General features: G+C 39.0%; 1 protein-coding gene across 1 annotated transcript in view; it reads right to left on the minus strand.

Annotated features, from left to right (window-relative positions):
• Window positions 1-17,767, minus strand: part of LOC124622213 (myotubularin-related protein 10-B) — a 115,215-nt gene extending 97,448 nt beyond the window's left edge. Inside the window, exons 1-5 of the mRNA XM_047147860.1 lie at window positions 17,249-17,767; window positions 17,115-17,166; window positions 16,906-17,042; window positions 12,572-12,730; window positions 12,357-12,481 (exon numbers count right to left, since the gene is read on the minus strand). Coding sequence (XP_047003816.1) covers window positions 12,357-12,481; window positions 12,572-12,730; window positions 16,906-17,042; window positions 17,115-17,166; window positions 17,249-17,311 — 536 coding nt within the window. The 5' untranslated portion in view covers window positions 17,312-17,767. The remainder of the gene's footprint in view (window positions 1-12,356; window positions 12,482-12,571; window positions 12,731-16,905; window positions 17,043-17,114; window positions 17,167-17,248) is intronic.
• Between the last annotated feature and the right edge of the window lie 6,399 nt (window positions 17,768-24,166).

Below are 24,166 nucleotides of genomic sequence, written 5' to 3' on the forward strand. Positions count from 1 at the left end.
ATTTCTAGCATTTGTACAGTTAGAGAAAGCTTTTGACAATGTTGACTGGAATACTCTCTTTCAAATTCTAAGGGTGACAGGGGTAATATACAGGGAGTGAAAGGCTATTTACAATTTGTACAGAAACCAGATGGCAGTTATAAGAATCGTGGGGCATGAAAGGGAAGCAGCAGTTGGGAAGGGAGTGAGACAGGGTTGTAACCTGTCCCCGATGTTATTCAATCTGTATATTGAGCAAGCAGTAAAGGAAACAAAAGAAAAGTTCAGAGTAGGTATTAAAATCCATGAAGAAGAAATAAAAACTTTGAGGTTCGCCAATGACATTGTAATTCTGTCAGAGACAGCAAAGGACCTGGAAGAGCAGTTGAACGGAATGGACAGTGTCTTGAAAGGAGGATATAAGATGAACATCAACAAAAGCAAAACGAGGATAATGGAATGTAGTCGAATTAAGTCGGGTGATGCTGAGGGAATTAGATTAGGAAATGAGATGCTTAAAGGAGTTTTGCTATTTGGGGAGCAAAATAACTGATGATGGTCGAAGTGGAGAGGATATAAAATGTAGACTGGCAATGGCAAGGAAAGCGTTTCTGAAGAAGAGAAATTTGTTAACATCGAGTATAGATTTAAGTGTCAGGAAGTCGTTTCTGAAAGTATTTGTATCGAGTGTAGCCATGTATGGAAGTGAAACATGGACGATAAATAGTTTGGATAAGAAGAGAATATAAACTTTCGAAATGTGGTGCTACAGAAGAATGTGGATGATTAGTTGGGTAGATCACATAACTAATGAGGAGGTATTGAATAGAATTGGGGAGAGGAGAAGTTTGTGGCACAACTTGACAAGAAGAAGGGACCGGTCGGTAGGACATGTTCTGAGGCATCAAGGGATCACAAATTTAGCATTGGGGGGCAGTGTGGAGGGTAAAAATCGTAGAGGGAGACCAAGAGATGAATACACTAAGAAGATTCAGAAGGATGTAGGTTGCAGTGAGTACTGGGAAATGAAGAAGCTTGCACAGGATAGAATAGCATGGAGAGCTGCATCAAACCAGTCTCAGGACTGAAGACAACAACAACAACAACAACAACAACAACAATTTGAAAGTTGTTTTCCTAACATTTATCCAGAAGATCCATCAAAAAAAAAAAAAAAAAAAAAAAAAAAAAAAAAAAAAAAAAAAAAAAAAAAAAAGACACATATAAGCTGTGGATAACTAAGGGAATTAAAATCCCATTTACAAGGAAGAGGAAAATTTACAGTAAAGGTCAACGTCAGTCAAGATCTGACATTACTTGCACATTACAAAAAATACTGTAGCATTTTGAGGAAAGTCACTAAAACGTCCAGAAGTATGCAAGTCCTGACAGAAATAAATAATGCAGATAGTCTGATTAAACAAAGGAAAATCCAGAATGGAATGTAACAATATTATGAGAAGGAAAGTTGCTACTCACCATATAGCGGAGTCGCTGAGTCGCGCATCACAGATAGTAAGATTACAATTACATGGAGCATTGTCAAATGGGAGAAAGGACAGCCAGTCAGTGTGGAAGATTCCACAACAATTAAAGTACATGACAATGTTATGATAGACAATTCACAAGTTGCAAGCACCTTTAACAGTCACTTTCTAAACATAGCAGCAAATACAGGATTACATGGTTCAGTTGACGAAGCAAGAGAATATATTAAAAATTTCATTCCACAAAATTTAAAAGAGGAAGTTTCAAAGCTTTTTTCCATAATGTTTGATGTCAATTTAATCATTGTAATTAATTAGTTCTCTTTGTCATTGGGGCTGAGAGCCTGCACAGGTTGTAATCGATAGGGCTTGAACAGCAAAATCTGTCTCAGAACTTTACATACACCTGGTTATGGTATTCCAAGTTCTCGACTGGCTCTATTGGTTAACTCATTGGGACTGTGCACAAAACTTTCTCGAAGCCGTCGGACATCATCCTCTGACACATTTGGTTGGCCTGTGCTTTTTCCTTTACACACTCTCTCAGTCTGTTTAAATTGCTTGAACCAAAGGCTAATGCTTTTGCGAGTTGGTGGTTGAATACCGAATTTGATATTAAATGCCCGCTGCACTGAAATTTGTGATCCACTTTTTGCGAACTCAAGAATGCAGAAAACCCTGTGCCCCAGAGTTGCCATCTCACTCACAACTGACAGTGAAATGGAACGATAGCCCTATTGCTGTGCGAAATCTACCGGCCACTTCTGAAACCATCACCGCCCGCCCGCCAAAAACTTTGAAACTTCCTCTTTTGATTGGTATAAAGCTTGTTCATTTTGGATTTGTACTTGAATACATGTGAATTTTTGAAAACGGGTCCATCATTTAGAATAACCTTGTACAATCACTCATCAAACAGTACAAGCCTTAATAAAAAATATTCCACCAGTTGATATTTTTTGTGATCTTTTAAGGCATTTGATTGAATCGATCATGTTACTCTCTTGAAAAAACTCAAGTATTATGGAAGTGATGGCTATAAGTATAGCTGGTTTGAATCTTACTTAACAAACAGAAAGCAAAATGCTGTGCTGAATAATTCAGACATTGTCAGGAAGGTAAAAATTTTTCATGACTGGGGGAAAATAACAGAGTGTGTCCCGAAGGGTTCAAGTTTGTGTCCCCTCCTATTCCTTACATATCTGAATGGCATTCCACTTAACATTCAACAAGCAAAATCATTACTTTCGGCACACGATTCTAGAGTTATAATAAATCCCATTAGAGAAAAGGCAAAAGAAGGGTTTGTCAATAATATTTTCCAAAGAATTATTAAGTTGTTAACTGAAAATGGGCTCTCCCTTAATTTAAAAACAGGCTGGATTCAGTTCCGTACAGCAAAAAAGAGAGATACCAACAACAGATGTAGCACATGAACAGGCACCACACACATTTTTGGGTGTACATATGAAGAAAACTTGAACTGGAAGAAAAATACTTCTGAGCTTCTCAAACAAATAAGTTCAGTTACATTTGCTCTTCGTATAATTGCTCATCTTCGAAACGAAGTTATCAACCTACTGATATTTTGCATACTTCCGCTCAAATGTCTTGCCCGAATAACTTTCTGGGGAACTCATCACTCAGAAACAATTGATTGCAGAAAAGAGAGCAGTAAAAATAATATGTGGCATTCATCCATGGACTCTGCATAGGTACCTCTTCAAGGAGTTAGGCATTTCAACTACACTATCACAACTTATATATTCACATATGAAATTTGTGATAAATAATCCACCACAATCTGAGTAGAAGTGACGTACATAACCACAACAATAGGGAGAAAAATGACCTTTATTACCAATTGTTAAATCAGACAATGCCTCGGAAAGCAGCCAACAAAAAATTTTGATCACTTGCCCAATAACATAAAATGCCTGACAGGTAGTGAAGCAAGTTTTAAATCCAATTTAGAATAATTTCTCTTGAACAATTCCACCTATTCCAGTGTCGAATTTCTACTTAAAAACTGATAGAAAAAAATTACATGCAGGTACATGAGTAGGACAAAAAATAATAATTGATTCCCAATCTTAGTACAGCATTGTTTAAGTATCAATCAAAAATATTCCATTTTTGTCTGTTAGTTGCATCTTCCATATATTATTTGAACAATTCTTTAATCAAAATGATGTAGAACGACTCATTCCACATCATTTCAAATGATATATGGAAGATGTAACTAACTGAAAAAAAAAAAGGAATATTTTTGATTGGAAACTAAACAATGCTGTGCTAAGATTAGGAGTCTATTTTCTGTGATTCCCAACTATTTATGTTCTTCTGGAAGAATGTGTTAAGGACTAACATGTTGTTCTTGGCAAGTAACCACAAACAATTGAATGTTGTTGTTGTTGTCTTCAGTCCTGAGACTGATTTGATGCAGCTCTCCATGCTAATCTATCCTGTGCAAGCTCCAAAATTGAAACAGAAACAAAAAAATGGAAATAAAAATGGCACAACAGGCAGAAACTCGGAAATGTTTTTGAGAATTTATTTAAGAATAGGGATGTGTATCAGAATATTAAGTTAACAAAAGTACCATTACAAGAATATATTATTAATCACAATATACAGACGTTAAGTTGCAGACAGTAACAATGAAAAGACTGCTATGCATTTCAGCTTTTGGCCAAATGGCTTTCTTCCACACACACACACACACACACACACACACACACACACAAACCAAGTTTTGTCTCTGGTTGCAGTGGCCGAACTAAGTCGTAAACACGCCTGATGGGAGCAGCAATGAGGTGGCAGGGTAAGGATTAGGCATGGGGCAGGGTAGGAGGACAGAAGATTGGAGTGGGGGAAGGCACAGTCCTGCTTGTGGGCTTGGGATATGGTTGGGACATGGTAGAGCTACTAGGCACAGTCGGGAGGTTTGAGTGTGGGGGGAAGGGGGAGGGGGGGAAGGGAAGAAGAGAAGTAGAGATGGTGAGAAAAGACTTTGTGTGTGTGTGTGTGTGTGTGTGTGTGTGTGTGTGTGTGTGTGTGGGTGCGCGTGCTGGTGGAACAGAAGCTGTGTAGTGCAGGAGTGGGAGCAGAGAAGAGGACTGGCATGCAAACGATGGCAGGCTGAGGGCAGGGGGGGTTACGGGAACATAGGACATACTACAGAGAGAGTTTCCACCTGCACAATTCAGAAAAGTTGGTGATGGTAGTAAGGATCCAGGTGGTAAAAGATGTGAAGCAGTCACTGAAGTAAAACACATTATGTTGGGCAGCATGTTAAGGAATTGGGTTGTCCAGCTGTCTCTCAGCCACCAACAAACTGTGTAGGTGGTAGTGGAAGGAGGAATGGTATAGATCTTGCATCTGGGTATGTTGCAGGGATATGAGCCATGGGGCAAGGGGTTAGCAGCCAGGATGGAATAGGATCAGATAAGGATAATGCACAGATTTGTGTGGGCACCAGAATATCATTGTGGGAGACGAGAGGAGAGCAATGGGAAGGATATTTCTCATTTCATGGCATGATGAGAGGTAGCTGAAACCCTGGCAGATAACATGATTCAGTTTCTCAAGTATTGGGTGCTACAGAGTCATGAGGGAGGAGTCATTATTTCTGGTATGACAGAGGGTTTGTGGAGAATAGTAGATGAGTGTGGGGACAAGGCACAAGAGATCTTTTTCTGGACAAGGGGGGGTTATTTCTTTCTGTGAAGGTCTCAGTGAGACTGTTTGGCATATCTGGGGCGGGGGGGGGGGGGGGGGGGGACTACTTGTCAGTACATTTGTGATGGCCACAGGTGGGTACGCTGCTGTATTTGAAGTGACTTCTGGGAAGATAATGATATTTTGGTGAGGGTGCCAGATGAGGCGTACAAAGCCATGTGAGCTACGAAGAAATAATTCCACATAAGAAGCTTCTATAGAGGTGTATAAAGCTGGAAGAAAATTGATATAAAAGATACTTGCACAATCATTTATAGAAAGTGTGCAAGGGAGACAGTTCCCATAACTGAAATAATGTTTCAATCATTCCGATTTGCGAGAATGGAGTTGGAGAAGCCATTAAAAACTGTACGGGGTGTTTCCGTAAGAGTGGGCAAAAATTTAACAGGACATAGAGGATGATCTACTGAACTATTTGAGGTAGGGGACCTGGGGTTGGAGAAGCCACCTTCAGGAGATAATAGGAACAAATTCACATTGCTGTGTACTTTTTTATTTATATTATGTGCAGTTAACTGCAAATACCATCAATGACACAATGAACATACCAGGGGTACTATATCTTACAAAATGCGCTGAACCTGACAGCCATCAACATCAATGCAAGTATGACATCAGAGAACAAGATTCTGACACATCCTGACAAATATACCTGGTGTGTTTCGAATCACGTCACAGCCCGCTACAATTTTAGCAACTAATTCCATCATCATACCCACTGGGGTCTCATACACAAGTGGCTTTATATATCCCAGTAGGAAATACGCATGGGGATTCCAGTTAGGTGACCTCGCAGGCCATGGAACAGGACCTCCCCTTCCAATCCAGTGACTATATGAAATACAGCACTGAGATGGTTGCAGGCATTCACACATAAGTGAGGTGGTGCACTGTCATGCGGAATGGGTCTGTCGCTGATTCATAGCATGTTCTGTAATGGGAAAATGTATATACGGTATCTTATGGACAAGTAAAATAAATAAAACCTGAATCACGACTGCCTAGTAATCAGGCTCGTTGTCCTTATTTCCTTGCGGGAAATAAAGAACTTACATGTAGTTTACTTCCATATCTCCTTAAGCTGGCTCCTATAACCCCAGGTTCCCTACCTCAAATTGTTCAATGGAGCATTCTCTATGTCCTGTTACATTTTTGCACACTCTTACAGAAACACCCTGCAAACCTATCAGCCTCTTCTCCATAATATTTAAGTTGGTCACGGGAATAATTAGTAACTACGTACAAAAAACTGGACTTAAACCAAGCGAAGGGACAAATTAGCTTTAGTTGTGGACATAGCACAATGGACCATCTGCAAGTCAGGTCACAAATTACAAACTAGAGAAACGAGTATGAATTATTACTTTACCGGGGCTCATGGATTTTGAGAAAGTTTTTGACTTGAATTTCAACTAAATCTATGTTAATAGCCCTTGAGAAAAACAACATTGATTCATTCTCTGTTTGACTCACAGGAAAATGTTACCAAAATGCTGAGAAACTTGAGATAACAGATGCTTGAAGATGGACACCAACTATCCTGCAAGCACTTTCTAATGTAGCTTCAAGAACCAGTATGCAATAAGAAATTAAGGAATATAGTACAGCCGCCTATGTATACTTCCATAAGGTCTCAAAATACAATGTTAGACTGATTACAGCAAACACAGATGAATTTAATCAGTCTTTCTTCCTGCACCCCATATACAAATGAAACAGGAAGAAACCCTAATATGTGGTACAATAGAAAGCACCCTCTCCAAGCACTTCACAGTGATTTGTAGACTTGGTTACAATGGTGGATATAGATGTTAAGATGTTGTTATACTAAAGAAGACATACGTGAATGCTACAGCTTTCAATTAGAATATGTATGAAAATTCATAAATTTGAAACTTGAAGAAGAGATGGCAAGTGGAGATATCATAGAACCTTTTCTCAGCAGCCCTAGAGAAAGTTTTCATTACTTAAATTTAAAAAAAAAGAAATGTGTGTCAATGGAACATACGCGAATTACCTTTCTTTCGCTGATGACACTGTACAGTTTGCCTCTAGAACAGACAACTCTCAACAACTAAATGATAAAGTTAATTAACAGCATAAGTCGTGAAGGTACAAGAGCATTTTATGAAATGTATAAGAGTTTGGGTGGCATTAGTACCCTCAACGGCTTTTATAACTGAGCAGGGGTGATCAGTTCAAATAAGATATCATCAAAAATGAAGTTAGCATTTATTAGTTGAAATAGCAGTACAGTTCTGGTTTCAGATGATCATATTTTTTTGTGTCCGAGGTACTCCTGGAGCATTGTGAAATGACACAAGGTCTTATTAGACGTGCTCCCTCACCACGAGTGTTTCCTCCGAGTCTGCAACATTGTGTACTGCGCCATGGATCCCTTCCTAGTTAAGTTGCATGGTGTGGTCTTTCCAACAGTACTCTTTCCGACAGTATTGTGATTCAGTCAGCCACACTTTTCAATAGGTACACCACCAGTTATGCTCCCATGTTTCCTATAGCTGCCACTGCAGCACATGGGTATTGCCATGAACAATTACATCACTGACAATGAGGAGCAAACACCCCCTCTCTCTCAAGATCCAGCAGTTGGTGTACTTAAGTTCGAACATTCATACACTGAACCCATTCGTTATGTTTGCCAGTTGAATAACTTTAACAGACTTTCATAGTGGCCAGGGCTCGACATCTTCTGAACAGGCATTGTATTGACGAGTGACAGATTCATAAATCTCTTGTATCTGTATATATTTTTACATTCAAATCAACTGATGCTGCAAATACAGTAACGAAGTTATATATTATTTTTACTATTCGATTATCCACTACAGAACCACAGAGCATGCAAAGGAAAACATAACATAATCAACATGTATTTGATTTACATCCCAGGAAATGGGACAGTATGCATAGAGTGTCTACAGAAAGGTACCAGACTGTAAAGCCCATTGTAAACTAATACCGAGTTATTCTGTGGATAGTAAATCCAGCAAATCAACGGCATTTGGGCTTTTGCTTTGTAGTCAGAACTTTTTTCTTTGAAGATTTCCTTGCGTTTTCTGAGGTCTTGTCCACCTTGTACCAGGGTGAAACTTAAAAAAAATTAAACAAGATGGAACCCTTCGGGAAGTTTGGAACTAAGCTTGAAAATAAATCACAATAAGAAGAAAACAATCTATAATCACCAGACTGACAAGAAAAATGTACAAATTAGTAACTGGATTATAGAGCTAGCTGACAAATTTTTGTAATCAGGGCAATTAAAGACAACGAGGATAGTTAAATACAATGAGTGCATAGGCAGAAAAAGAAATATACAGAAAAGTAAAAGTGGCCTACAGCACATATGGTATACTGCACAGTGTTTTAAAAACTGAGCTTCCAAGTGTGAAACTGAAAGTTCACGATCAGCGTATATTACCAGTTTTGATCCATCCTGTTGGGATAATTTATATGTATGTGAGAGCACTGCAATACTATGAAGCTAGAGGAAAGATGGTTGACTCAATGATAGTTGTACAAGATCTACAGAAATCAGGTGAGGAATTTATGATGGAGTTGGGATATGTCACTCACTCTAGAAGTCACACTCACCATTTAGTTTGCCAGAGCCAAAGAAACAGTAAAGGTCAAGACATTTTATGATACGCAGCCACTAGCACAGAGAAATAAACTATCATGAAGGAGTATATTCACCAAGTGACAGCAGGGGAACACACACACACACACACACACACACACACACACACACAAAACAAAACAAACAAACAAAGAAAAGGATTGAACTTTCACAAGCTTTCAGAGCCATTGGCTCCTTGGCTCCTCCTCCTGGTAGAAGCATTGAAGGGGATGGAAGAGGGTAAAGGAAAAGGACTGGGGAGGTTTAGAAGACAGGGGTACAGTTCAGAAAAGTCACCCAGAACCGCATATTAGGGGAAACTTACCAGACAGGATGAGATGGAAAGACTGATTGTTGGGACTGCAGTGGACAAGATTTGAAATCCTGAGAGCTTAAAGGTGAAAGACAGGGTAACACGCAAGACAGAGATTACTACTAAAACATCATGCATGAGTTAATAAGAGTAAAAAGCTAAGTGCATTGTATGTAACATAAGTGGAAGGGGGGGGGGGGGCGGTCGAAAAATATACAATTCAGAAAATGAAAGATGTAGATAATAAATTGGAGTGAAGAAAGGAATAGTTACTGTCAATAAATGTTGAGATGGAAGGAATTAATGTAAGTTAAGGCCAGATAGGTGACCAAAACCAAGGACCTGTTGTAGTACTAGTTCCCAAATCTGAGAAACTGGTGGTGTCTGGGGCAAGAATCCATATGGCGTGTGTTGTGAAACAGGCACCGAGGTCATGACTGTCATGTAGTACAGCATGCTCTGCAACAGGATATCGTGTGTTGCCTGCATACACCCTCTGCCTATGCCCATTCACCCTTACTGACAACTGGGTGGTAGTCATGCCAATGTAAAACGCTGAACAGTGTTTACATAATGACTGGTATACGACGTGTCATTTCACAGGAGACTCTCCTTTTGACAGTATATGTTTTGCCAGTTACAGGGCTGTAATAGGTGGTGGTAGGAGGGTGCATAGAGCAAGTCTTGCACTGGGAACGGTAATAGGGGTAGGAGCCGTAGGATAATACTGGATGAGAAGTGAGGTGCTCCAAAGTTGTTTATTAGAGGGGTCATTAGTACCAGGAATGATGGCCCAGGAAATCTGTTTTTGGCCTAGGCTGTGATTAATTACGTCCAGTGAAGGCTGAAGTGAGAGTGGTGGTATATTGCTGTAAACAGTCTGCATCCGAACAAATATGTTTGCCTCAAATGCCAAGGCTGTATAGGAGGGAACATTTGACATGGAAGGTATGGCAACTGTCAAAATATAAGTACTACTGTTTGTTAGTGGGCTTATGGGCAATTCAGGAACAGTCACTGTTTCCGAAGATCAGTAGTGATAATGGACACTGTGCACTCTTTGACTGAAACATCTTTACGGGCAGGAGCTATCATCAGGACTCTTACTTTCAAGCATGGTAGGCTTGTGCATCTTTGATCAACTTCGTTCATCATGATCTCCAAGCATTTTCCATTCCCCATGGAAGAAGAGGGGACACAATTTTCTTGAGGTATGCCCTACTCAACTGAAGTCTCTCATCGAAGATTAGCTCCCAAAGAGCTATTGAATCACAGGAATATTGATTGATATGTTTCAGGCACTGTTCCAAGTAGCCTCAGATATTTTCTGTTGAATGATTTAGCAAGTCAGTTGAAGTGTGATAGGGTGCCTGAATGTTTGTCAAACCAGGAATGTATGCGTGTACCCCTGTGAGCACAGCTGTTGTCATCGTGAAAGATGGGAGTATCCACAGGTGAAGATGAGGAAGAAAGGCAACACTTGGTCACCATAAGTGCTGAAATAAATATTCTGGTTCATGCTCACAGTAACTTGAATGAATGGGCCCTAGTCATAGTACGTATCATCAAAACATCACAGAGCCACCTCCAGTCTGAATTACTATCTCCATACATTGTAGGGAATAATAAGAGTGCTGCTGCTGCTACTACTACTACTACTAGTAGTAGTACTACACACACACACACACACACACACACACACACACACACACACACAAGCAAGCACACCTCACGCACACATGACCGCTAACTCCAGCACTCGGGCCAGAATGCAACATCATGTGAGATGCAAGCAGCAATACTGGTGTGTGTGTGTGTGTGTGTGTGTGTGTGTGTGTGTGTGTGTGGGTGGGTGGGTGGGGAAGGGGGGGGGGGAGAAGATAGTAGTGTACAGGTGGGAAGAGAGATGAACGCTGTCTGCTGGAGTGTGCGATGAACGCTGTCTGCTGGAGTGTGCATGGACTAGACTGCCAACAGGCACAATATCAGCAGGCTGAGGGGCAGGGAGGTGGGGAAAAAAGGAACAAAACAAGAGTGGAGCATGGAAAGATAGACAGATGCGTTGGCAGAGGGCTGCAAATAAACACAGTGGGAGATGAGATCAACGGTAACAAACTGTCCCCACACCCTGCACCCAACAGTTTCCACCCTCACTGTCCTATCATCTTCTCCCAATGCACGATGCTGCAGTTTTTCATGTACCTCTGTGTTTAGGATGTCATATTTCCTGAAATGCGTGTGTCATACACTAACATAATTTTGCAAGTACATTCAGTGGCATACGTAAATACCATCTGCAAAAAAGTGTCACGAATGCACTTAGTAGTAAAAAAGTAATAAATTAAAAGTCACACTTCATGGGGCAGTTTTACTGCAACAACAGTGGAAATGTAGTAAGTGATTAAGTTTTTTCTTTTCATCATTTTGTGGGGATTGTCAATGATAAAAAGTGTCATAAAGGTTTGAAATTATGGGTATAATTTGTTGTAGGTCACTAAGTGCTCTCATTCTCATGGGCTGCACTGCTTTTTTCAACACACCCCTTTCACACATAGGTAGTTCTTACCCTCACAACGATTCTTTCCAGACAACACATGACATGTGTGCCAAGTTCAAGTTTGATTGAAACCAGATCAGTGTAGACACAGCAGTCAAGATTTATTCTGTCAGTTTCTGCAGCAGTAGCAGAAAATGTTACAAAAGACACTGTATGCAGTTCCTCTCGCAATATTTGCCTAGAAACTGGTAGAGGTGGACCCGCATTGATTGATACCAGCAATTCACACTGAATTTTAAAGCAATTGTCATTGTCAAGGCATCTCTAGTCCCTGTCATTAGTGTTTTTACAGCCACTTTTCTTACATAGTGTTGAATGGCTGTGAGTGATTCAATATTCCTTGTAGACTGACTGACTGCTTCGATACATGAAACTGGACAACTTTATTCAACTGGCAGTAATGGACATGTCCAGACAAGATAGCTCCTGTCTGCCATTCTGTCATGTCTTCACATTGACCAATTTTAATGTGCTTGCTTCAAGAGTGAGAGTGAGAGAGAGAGAGAGAGAGAGAGAGAGAGAAGGGAGAGACGGGGAGAGGCTGGGAGGTGGTGGTGGGGGGGGGGGGGGGGGGAGGGAGAGAGGGAGGGGGAGGGAGGGAGAGAGAGAGAGAGAGAGAGAGAGAGAGAGGCTTCAACTTACCTGTAATCATAAGCAAACAACAAATGATGTCTGGAAGGAAAAGCATGATGAAGCAATGCATTTGTCAGCATTTTTCCATGCCCTACAGGTGAGAATTTGAAGCTAAAAGAAAGTACCCTCATATTCTGAAAATAAAGGCAACAAAAATTCATTACTGACTTGTATGGAGTTCTAATACTACGAAGTTCAACAGTATAAAAATTAATTGTACCAACCTTGCAAATTATGTATATCCCTTTAACCTTATTAGTGGACACATTACTGCCGGGAATCAATTTCTTTTTCTTGTCACCAAAAACTTGATACACAATATCAACATTTGAAAGACAAACTTCATTTTCTGCTAAAAGTGAGTTTTGCTGACTTAAGGAGTCCTACAAAATAAAACAGAAAGTAATGAAGAACATACATTGATTACAGAGCTGCTCAACAAACATACATATTGGAAGAAGAGAGGAAGACAAGAAATGTAGTAGCCAGTTGACAGTTGTAGTCAAAGTTGCACAGTATAATTAAAGTACAGCATTAATATTTTACCCCATACTCATGAAAAGTAACATAAAAATATAGAGCATGGTTTCAACACACACACACACACACACACACACACACACACACACACACACACACACACACAGCCGTACACAGATATAATCAGGGTTAGGGTATTTAGGTGGGCACTTTTTTCTTAGTGTAAATTAAAACTCTTTGGGTATCCCTTTTTCCTCCAACCATGCCTGTAATTTATTTATTTATTTATTTATTTTTCCTGTAGCTTTTCAGTACTCTTTCTGAGCGCACTTTATTATTTCTATGAGAAATGACTTGTGAGTTTAATTCCATTTGTATATGATTTCGAATCAATATACCATTTCAGACCGCTGTACAGAACACCAATGGCATATTAAAAATACAGAACTGGAGAAATCGGCAATTGCGGAGCAAAGCCTCATGAACAAACATAAAATAATGTTTGAGGAAACAAAAATTTTGTCCCATGCGTCCACATACTGGGATTCTGTTATTGAAGAGGCTGTTGAAATAAGAATGAGCAAGAAGCACTTTAACCACGATAGCAGATACTATCTGAGCAATGCATGGAAACGAGCGCTTGATGCAGAGAAGCAGCACAGACATTCCTTGAAGGGTTTACGTTCTCACAGAAGTGGTGGCACTGTCTGCGACAGCAGTATGTTATCACCGACCAATCACAAGCTGACAAATCTGAAGCCGTCCACGAGCTATATAAGGCCACGACAACTTCAGTGAAGACAGTCAATGCTCCTGACGATGGAGGCTATTGTCAAAAGCTTGAGATTTTATCCCAAATTGACGTAGCAAGAAAACCGAGAATGTTTTGAGTATAACATGGTCTTGCAGGGGCAGGGGCAATGGAATATTTTGCTTGCATCAGGGAGCAGTTACACGGCTTTGCCAAAGACAAACTTCACTCTGGTCTCACATCTAGAGATGCCATTTGGAATTAATACAAAATTTGCACCACTGGTTTCTGTGGATTATGAAACAAGCTTAAGCATTTACATAGGCATTCTAAATGCTAACAGAAACAGACTAATTTTTAAATATGTAGAAATGCTTAAAGTCTTTAAGTACAACAGCTTCAAGTTTATTTTTCCTTCGTCTGATGGGTAATGATTTGACGTACTTGTTTATAGCTCAATAACCTAGAATTAGTTGAATCACTTGAGTAAATCACTTCCCTTTTCCCATTTTACCTCATTCTAGCACATTTCCCTTCCTTTCTTCATCTGAAATTTGCACATAAAAATCCTAACTCTGGTTATAACACAGAAACTTCAGGTGTGCCCCAGGGAACTTTGTTGGGACCCTTTTTGTTCATATTGTATATTAATTATCCTGTGAGCAATATTAATAGTAACCTCAGACTTTTTGTAGATGATGCAGTTACCTATATTGAAGTTCTGTCTGAAAGAAGCTGCATAAATATTCAGTCAGGTCTTGATAAAATTTCAAAGTGGTGCAAAGATTGGAAACTTGCTTTAAGTGTCCAGAAATGTAAATTGTGCAATTCACAAAATGAAAAAACACAGTATCCTGTGACTATAATATCAGTTAGTCAAAACTGGAAACAGCCAACTCGTACAAATATTTGGATGTAACACTTGGTAGGTATAAGAAATGGAACAATCACATAGGCTAAGTCGTGGTGGTAGATTACAGTTTACTAGTAGACTACTGGGCAAGTGCAATCAGCCTGCAGAGGAGATTGCTTACAAATCACTCAGGCGGTCCATTCTACAATATTGCTCCAGTGTGTGGGACCTGTACCAAATAAGGCTAACAGGGGATATTGAATGTACACAAGAAGAGCAGCACAAATGGTCGCGAGTTTGTTTGAGCTTTGGGAGAGTGTCAAGAGATGCTGAAGAAAGTGAACTGGCAGACTTGTGAAGATAGATGTAAACTAGCATGAGAAAGTCTACTTACAAAGTTTCAAGAACCAAATTTCAATGAGGACTCTAGAAACATACAACAACTCCTATGTATTGCTCACATAGGGTTTGCATGGACAAGATTGGAATAATTACAGCATGCACAAAGGTCTTCAAAGAATCACTCTTCCCGTACTCCATATGTCAATGAAACGGGAAGAAACCCTAATAAATGGTACAATGGGACATATCCTCTGCCAAGCTCTTCACAGTGGTTTGCAGAGTGTAGATGTAGATGCAGCTGCAATAGGTGTCAAGCATGTGGGTACCAAAATAACGAGGAGATAAATGGTATTCTCTTTCTACTGTAACTACTAAGACTTAGAATTTGTGAAAGTGACATTAAAGCAATAATTTGATTTACGTCAATCTCTTGATATCAGGGGAGAGATTTTAGGGAAACTGTAAAGTTTAAAACTTTAGTCTTGACATCTAAAATAGCTCCAGCACTACAGACTGTGGAAACCCGGATGATAAGTCTGGGAAGATTAATATTCTGAATGGACTGAATAAATTTCAATGCCTTAATACTTGCAAGAGGAGAATGCTGGAACTGGGGAAGGTGTGTGTGTGTGTGTGTGTGTGTGTGTGTGTGAATTCTCATGTACATAATTGATAAACAAGTTATCAAAACACAGTATGAGGTGCGCAGCACTTTGCAGAATAATTTTCCTTTGAGAAAGATCTGGAAGACATTCATGGTGCAAAGACAATAATACGATGACAGCTTCATTTGCCAAACAAGTTTCATTTCTAGGAACACCTCACATTAGTATAATCACACCAAGCTATATGACAAAGCCTGGATTTGACATATCTAGGTCACAAAAGAATCTAAGGAGAGGTAGGAGAGATCAAATGGTTGGTCAACACACACACCTTACTCATGCACATCATACATGGCAAAGAAGTAAACCGAAAAATTTTCTTATGAGGCTGCTTATGCAGGTAATTATCAATCTACTCTAAAAGAGTAAAATTCTAAGCCTAGTGGTTACCAATATCTTACATTTCTAATTTTATGAGTAAATGACAGGCACAATGTTTGCAAGTAAATACAGCTACAGTTGAAACAGATATTAGGCCTACTATAGTAACACACTGAAAGCAGAACAACTATCCCAGCATGTACTTTAGGTGGTTTGAGAAAACTACAGAAAACCTACATGGTTCCATAGAGATTTCAACCACCTTCCTTCCAATGAGAGTAAAGTGTTTTCTCATTTTGCCACATCACTTAGCTCAAGCAATAAAATGCACAGGTGCATTGAAGTCCTACTTCATAAATAATGCTGTTTTGGCAATATCTGTGAGCTAAAAATGATATAGAAAGTTGTGGGAGGCATAAAAAATTTGCTACTTATTTCACTGTTGGACCAATATGCCTGATACCTGGGTCCAGTATCAGCACTGTAATCACTTACTAAGAAAATGGTCATGCTGACTATAAAATACTGTACGTTAACTATACTTCATTTAATACAGCTTTGCGCTTGATAATTCAGCAAGTCTAGCCCTTGGGGGCCAAATGAAAGCCAATCACAGTTCTTTCCTCAAGCACTGCATGCTCACTGTTCTGTCAGTTCTGAGGTACAATTACAACAATTTAAATATGCTGAGAACATTTTCCCATTGCACTACAATCTGTCCATCATTATGTTATTTTACTGTATAATGCTCAAAACATTAATTGCTAACACGATGTGTAAGGCCTGTAGGTTCAGGTTTTTGGTGGGGCTACTAGTAAGTGAACAATGTCATGGTACATTATGCACATTGACTGCCATGGGGAAAAGAGCAGTGCAGTCTTACCTTTGTAAAACAGTCTATACCAAAGTCACAACTACTAATCCCTCCGCTCCCACCAAATCACACTAAAACCATCAATTCATAATTGACAAATTGGACAAAAACAAAACAAGAAAAGTTTCTACATGTCAATTTCTAGAAATAATCCTATAACTAGTGTGAATTGACAGTTTTCATAGGACGTTATCGAAATGATCTGTTTGAGTTGTAAGGTACATTGGCTGCCCAAAAGGCAACAGCCTATAAAAACTTTAAATACGACATACCTCTTGTGCCCGATCGTCTGTGGTGACAAATGATAATTTGAAATTGGTGACATAAAGTGTTCCAGATTTGCCATGTTTCTGTTCACTCACTGGAGCAAACATTAAGACATTCTGTGCTTCTGCGATGACGACTTCACCTGTAAATTCACAACAATGTAATTTCACAAGGACCTTCAAGTAATGCATAACTGTACTAAATAATTACCAACCCGCTAAGATTCTTGGGTTTAGCTCGGTGATGGAATCCTCTCCACTAGTATTCTGTTAAAAGATAAAGAAATATCCACTAATTAATGAATCTTTTCTGCTGCGAATGATAAGAGTGCTCTAAACAAGAAAGTACCTGCAAATCCTGATCGTCAAGTCCTACGTAGCTCCGGAAGCTGTTGGTCATTTTATCTGACATAACTGCTACTTTGATTGTGTTCTCGGAATAGAAGCTTAAGTAACCATATTTTCTATAACCCTGTCACCTTACGGATCAGAACGAGATTGTAGAATCAGAACCCCTAGAATCACATTTGTCACACATCACGTACCAGACATTATTTAAAAGCTGTCACTGCCTATTAGTGTTATATTCTTCACGAGTCCAGCATGGCAGCATATTTTCAAAACACATTACTCTCTTCCCTTAAATATTTTTTCTTAAATTGTCACACGTAACTTGTGTATCAGTGGTGCACAGCGTGTAATGCTTCAGAAAGTCCTAGCCGTAGAGCTATAATTTTTTTCATTTCTGTCGAAGTTTTGATATGAAATATAAATTTTGATAACAAATACACATCGATTTTGAATTTTAATAAATTTGGACGTAGAAATAACCCAAAACAATACACATCATAGACGTGACGCGCATATCTTTACACCCTTCAAAAATAATTTCTTTGGTATTACGATGTTGTAAAATCTGTGATACTTTTCTGTTTTCTCGAACAACGATTTGTAAGAAACACCGCTTATCACACAGACATGCATTTCATGCACTTTCTTAGTAATTCCTGGGGTGGTGGCACATCTGGGCCGACCACTATCACAAGAAAGTCCATTAACAAAGCTTTAAGAACTTAATTTCAATGATTAATCTAGCTATATACTACAACACTCTTCGTAACGCTCACATAGGGATCGTGAGGATAACACTAGAAATAATTACTGCACGTACAGGGGCATTCAAACAATCATTCTCTCCGTGCTCCATACATGAATGGAACAGGAAGAAATCCTAATAAATGGTACAATGGGACGTACCCCTGCCACGTACCTCACGGCGGTTTGCAGAGTATAGATGTAAATGTAGATAGATGCAGATGTCGGATCGAAATTTAAACTTATTTGTGCACTTGGCAACAGATGCATATGAATGAACAGATTCCCCCCCAGTGTGTTCCGAAAAATGGCATAAATCTGTTTTGCTCTTGGTGAAGTTGCCGCCTCCAGGATAAATGTCACAGTATTCATTTGTGTCTATTTGGAGCGGAGTAAGACATAGTCATTTTAGTCCTTCAATGATTAAACATCGTTACTGGTACTTTTAACAGTTACGAAATTGTGTTAATAAAGAAATAAAATTTTTTGGGTAATATTTGACATTCTGTGATCAAGCGACCATGCAGGAATACTACAAAGTGGTGATACCACAAAAACGCGAAAATATGCGAGCAGGCATGCAAAGTGAGACGATATCGTTGGCATAAGAGCCGATTCGTATTCAAATATTCAAACTACGAGACAGCTAGCGAATCTACAGAACGATTTACAGATGCGGCTATAAAAAGTCCAGTCGGCTATAGAGGAATAGGAAAATTCATTGTTGAGTAGACATACAGCTGCCAACAAGAGAATTACAGTGGTCAAAAAACCACGAGTGAAGGTACATACGCCGCAGTTCTTGCCAGAAAAATCGGAACATTGATTTTCAATGCTCGGAATACCACTGCCGCAAAATGGATGAAGTTTGCAGTGGCAATGAATGGATTAGATGCTAGGGCGGCCGCTATAATTGCAGATGTAATACTAAATCAGCCACAAGACCAGCAATATATGAGTCGAAAGAAGCTGTCAATCAGTAGAGTATGCAAACCACTGGACCATGAACACAGCAAGTACTGAAAAACGAGCAAATATGAGACAGACCACCCTCTGAATATTGGCGAGATTATGGGAGAGACAGAATTGTCAGGTGCGACGTTATGGCACATCCTAATGGTGAAACTACTTGGGGCAGTCAGCAGTGGTAACGTGCGAAAAGATGATGTCTACCCAGTGGTCATAGTAGCGGACGAAGTTTATGCAACATTGGATACAACATGCATGTCAAGCATAATAATGGATACTGGGGTATTCGTTACACAAGAAACCGTGGCTATCCAAAAAGGGCAACGATCGGACGTCAATAAGCAGGTACACTGCCTTAAAAAATTGATCGACATATTGCAAAAGAAGGTTGCAAGACTGTTAGGAAACAAGAGAACCATGCCCACAATGAGTGAAACTGTTTAATAATAATAATAATAATGTTTATTTGTCCATGTTAACTTTACAGACTTGGACATCGACATTTTTTGTACAATTATATCAATATCATGTCATTCCAAAAATGAATATATACATCAAGTAGCACATTGTATATCATTCCATGCAATAATGTTATAAACACATTAGCACATTATATGTCACTCCATAATACAATGATTATATACACCAATCACTGAGCGAGGTGGCGCAGTGGTTAGACACTGGACTCGCATTCGGAAGGACGACGGTTCAATCCCACGTCCGGCCATCCTGATTTAGGTTTTCCGTGATTTTCCTAAATCACTCCAGGCAAATGCCGGGATGGTTCCTCTGAAAGGGCACGGCCGACTTCCTTCCCCATCCTTCCCTAATCCGATGAGACCGATGACCACGCTGTCTGGTCTCCTTCCCCAAACCAACCAACCATATACACCAATCAGCCAATTATAACAATACCACCACTAATATACTGCAGTATGCAAAAGAATAAACTAACAGTACTGCAACTCAGAATTCTTTTAATGAGTATAAACATCTTTCTATTAACCAATTTTTCAACTTGCTCTTGAAAAGATTGCCTTGGAGTTGCTTTATATTTTTTGGCAACTTACTATAGAATTGTCTCCCAGTTACATATGGACTGTGGTCTGTAGCTTTCTTGTTAGTCCGTATCCTATGATAGTCACTTTTGGCTCGAGTATTGTAATTATGGATGTCATTGTTCTTTACACTATTTTACTTGTTCTCTTTTACAAACATTATGGTCTTAAATACATACAATGAGTAAACAGTCAGTAATTTATAATTTTTAAAATAGTCCCTACAGGACTGGCGTTTGCTTATATTAGCAATTATCCTAACTGCTCTCTTTTGAAGCCTGAAAATGCAATCCATATAGACAGTGGGTGCCCCACCCCAGACCTCGATCCCATATTGCAGATGTGAGTGTATTAACCCATAATACACTTGTTTAAGGACAAGGGGAGCTACTATATTTGCAAGACGTTTTAGTAAGTAAATATTACTAGAAACCTTTTAACAGGTGGAGCTGATATGCTCTTTCCAAGTGAGATGTTCATCAATCAATATGCCGAAAAACTTTCAACTATAGAAGGTGATTGAGTTAGAGTATTATTAAAATGTAGCAAGAACTTTATTACTACAGACTTGTCCTCATTCAGTGTAAACTTATTCACTGTTACATATTCTGTGATCATTTCAAAGTTGTCTTTGTTGCTTTGGAATGCTGCCCACTCTGTATAGTCCCAGCTAATAAAAGATGTATCATCAGCATAGTTCACTAGTCTGGAGTTTTGTGGCTGTGTTATATCATTAATATATATACACTATAAACAAGAATGGTCCAAGTATACTTCCTTGTGGAACTCCACAATTGAGAGTTCTGTATGCTGACTTTACTGTTTGGATCTTACTTTCATCCTTATAATTTAGTTTTGTGCACTGTCTTCTACCGCGGAGATAAGAAGTTAGTAATTTTAGAGCTACTCCTCTTATCCCGTAATTTTATAACATGGATAACAGTACTGCATGATTCACAGAATTGAATGCTTTAGACAGATCTAGGAAAGTCCCTATAACTTTGTTTCCTTCAACCAGCCTGTTCAGTAGTTCATGGAAGAAGTTGCTAATGCTGTTATTGCAGATCGCCCATTTTGAAACCCATGTTCTGTTTTATTTAATAGTTTGTATTTACCAAAGAAGGATTCCATTTGATCTAGAATTTTTCTTTCAAGTAGCCGGCCCAGTGTTGTAATCAAAGAGATTGGTCGGTAGTTATTTATGTCTGTGATAGCCCTCTTTTTATACAGTGGTTGTATCTCAGTGATTTTTAAAAGCTCTGGAAAGGTCCCCTGGTCAATTGAACTGTTAATTAGATGTGTTATTGGTTTTATCAACTCATTTTTGCATTCTTTAAGTAGTGTGGACTATATCTCATCCCAGCCACTAGATGATTTCACTTTGAGTTTTGAGATTATATTCATGACCTCAAACTCTGTTACACTCCTTAGGAAAAATGAATTACTTATTTTCACTGTGTTTATTTTCAGGGCTGATTCACCTCTCTTCTCTGCATGCCTTACTAAAATGTTTAAAGAAGGCCTCACATACAGACTTTGGTTCATTCAACAGCATTCCATTTTCTTCTAACGCAATGTTGCTGCAGCCTGGTTATTCTCTATGTTCACATTGTTTGTTTACAGTATGCCAGGCTGTTTTGCTAATGTTACTAGTTTTTCTTATCTGTTCAGCATAATGAAATGCTTTTAGTCTCTTCAGGGATTCCCTGTATGTCTTTCTGGTGCTTTTGTATTTTGTAAGGGAGTACTGCAATTTTGTTTCTCGGAACAGCACATTAAGGTCCTTCATATTTTCCTTTAGTTTATGTATTTCTGGGGGAATATTTAGCTTCTTTGTGGGATCTGATTTCTTTAGTTCTTTTTATACTATTGGACATGCCTGATTAAAACTATGGTTAAATATTTCATAGAAAAGGCCCCAATTTTCATTAATACCTTGTGATCTATATACCTTACCCCACTTTCTCTCAGCAAGCTTCTTCCTAAGTAAGTTATAATTAATCTTCCTTTTATAAGTGTGTAGGTCACTATGCAGAACTATTTTGTGGTCTGTACTAATTTCTATGGATAGATCTGTATGGTCTGAGAGATATGTTTCAACCACTCTTATCACTGTATGTTCGCTATCTAGATTCAAAAGAACATGATCAATACAAGATTTTGAGTTATTCTGGTTGGTTCATCATTTATTTTGTTATAGTTATAGCAATGCAATAAATCAGAATATCTAAGATAATCATTTATTTTGTTATAGTTATAGCAATGCAATAAGTCAGAATATCTAAGATATTTTACACTACCAGTTGAGTTTAAAGTGTCTATGTTTACATCTCCTGTTATTATTACCTGTTTTTTGTTTGTTGACAGTTTATGTTGGTATCACTGGCGTTATGGCGAGAGAGCTACGAGATATACTTCACCATTTACATGCCCAAATGGCGTCAGTGGCCGGCAGTAGGCGCGACGGGCCATGAGAACCAGCAAGAGCGCCTTATTCAGGGAATGGGGTGGTTAATTCCACAAACTTACCAACACCGTTACAGTGGTTATATGTAAAACGTGGGAAGTCAGACTGTTACTACCTCATTGATTCTGGTTCATATGTCAGCACATTGCAAGTTGGTGAACATGGAGGTGTGGCTGCAACATCATTGATATGCCTCACAGCAGTGACTAGTTTACCGGAATTGACATACAGAAGTCAAGAAGTGGAGGCATACCTAAGATTTCATAAGTGTTATGTGTGGCGATTCGTGCTAGCAGAGGTGGCAAAGCCCATAATCGTTAGTCAGAAGAGGATTGAGATCAGTCTCAGCTCTGCTCAGATTAGGTAGGACTGAGAAGTTGTCACAAGTTTTGTAGACCAGAATGCTATGAATGCCATGGGTTATACAGACAGTTTGATGATGTGGAAGAATAGTAGCAGAGACTCACACTAGGGGTTTCATACAACACAGTGATTTATGCCTAGCCAGGGTAACCCGTCTCAGGACAACTGAGAGGGTTAACACCGGACCATTTTGTGGTGGCAAAACATGACATGCTGCAAAAAGGCATGATATGAATGTCTGATAGCCAGTGAGCGTCACTGACACATCTTGTCAGAAAGAATGATAGAACATGGAGATTCTGCACTGATTACCACATGTTGAATGTTCAAAGGATTCCAGACCGCTACCTAGTAGGGATGTTGACAAGATAACGATATATCAATATCTTTTCCAAGAATTATCGATATATATCGGCAATAAATGTTTCAGCGATATATTGATATCTAAATGGCAATATCGACTGCCAGTATTTTTATTTTATATTTTATTTTTTCGCAATTTTCGATAAATATTTGACATTGTTCTTCTAAAATTGTAGTAGAACATAATTTTACTTTCACTGTATCTAGGGGTCTTACAACTTTTTTAGCTTTAATCACGTCCAGTCTTCTTCTTTGACTGAGTGAAGCAAGCATAGGTGGCACAAAGAAGATGTCTGATAGCACTGGGGGGTGGCGGTGTGGATGGAAAAACAAGATTACCGATGTGAAGAAATAGCAGACCAATTGTGTTAAAAAAGATTTAACGCAACTAGTATGCTACTTCTTCACATTGGCACTCTTCAAAAACAGTTGCTGAAACTGATGAACAAAAACCTAACTGACAAGATTGGTCTTTGTATTGGGCGGAGACGTGTGAGGAGCTCGGCACTACCAACAGAAACTGCAACGTTCAGCTTCACCACGACATTTTGACACTATGACTGCTAGTTCACTGGCGTTTGCAGAAATTAGAACAAAAAAAAAATAGGGAAATCGACCTGAAGTGTTCTAGAAAAATCTGAGGAAACCGAACAACGGACCCACTGGACTCCTTTTATTGCGCAGTTGCCATTGTTAGCAAAGTGGTTATTGCCAAGCATGGACATACATATTTTTCTTTTCAGTTCTTGCTCTAAGGGGGATAAGCAGCCTGCTAACTTGTTGATGTACACAACATCAAATAATAAATCAATATTTAAATACACATTTCCAAAACCGGCAGTATATTTACAATGTGCAGTCGATATTTTTATAGGCCGGTGCTTTGAAACTATTTTCGTTAATATATCGATAACTTTTTCGATTTGTCGAGGGCAATTACTAACACGGTTTA

The sequence above is a fragment of the Schistocerca americana genome, chromosome 7 (assembly GCF_021461395.2).
Source record: "Schistocerca americana isolate TAMUIC-IGC-003095 chromosome 7, iqSchAmer2.1, whole genome shotgun sequence".
NCBI classification, from domain to species: Eukaryota; Metazoa; Arthropoda; class Insecta; order Orthoptera; family Acrididae; genus Schistocerca; species Schistocerca americana.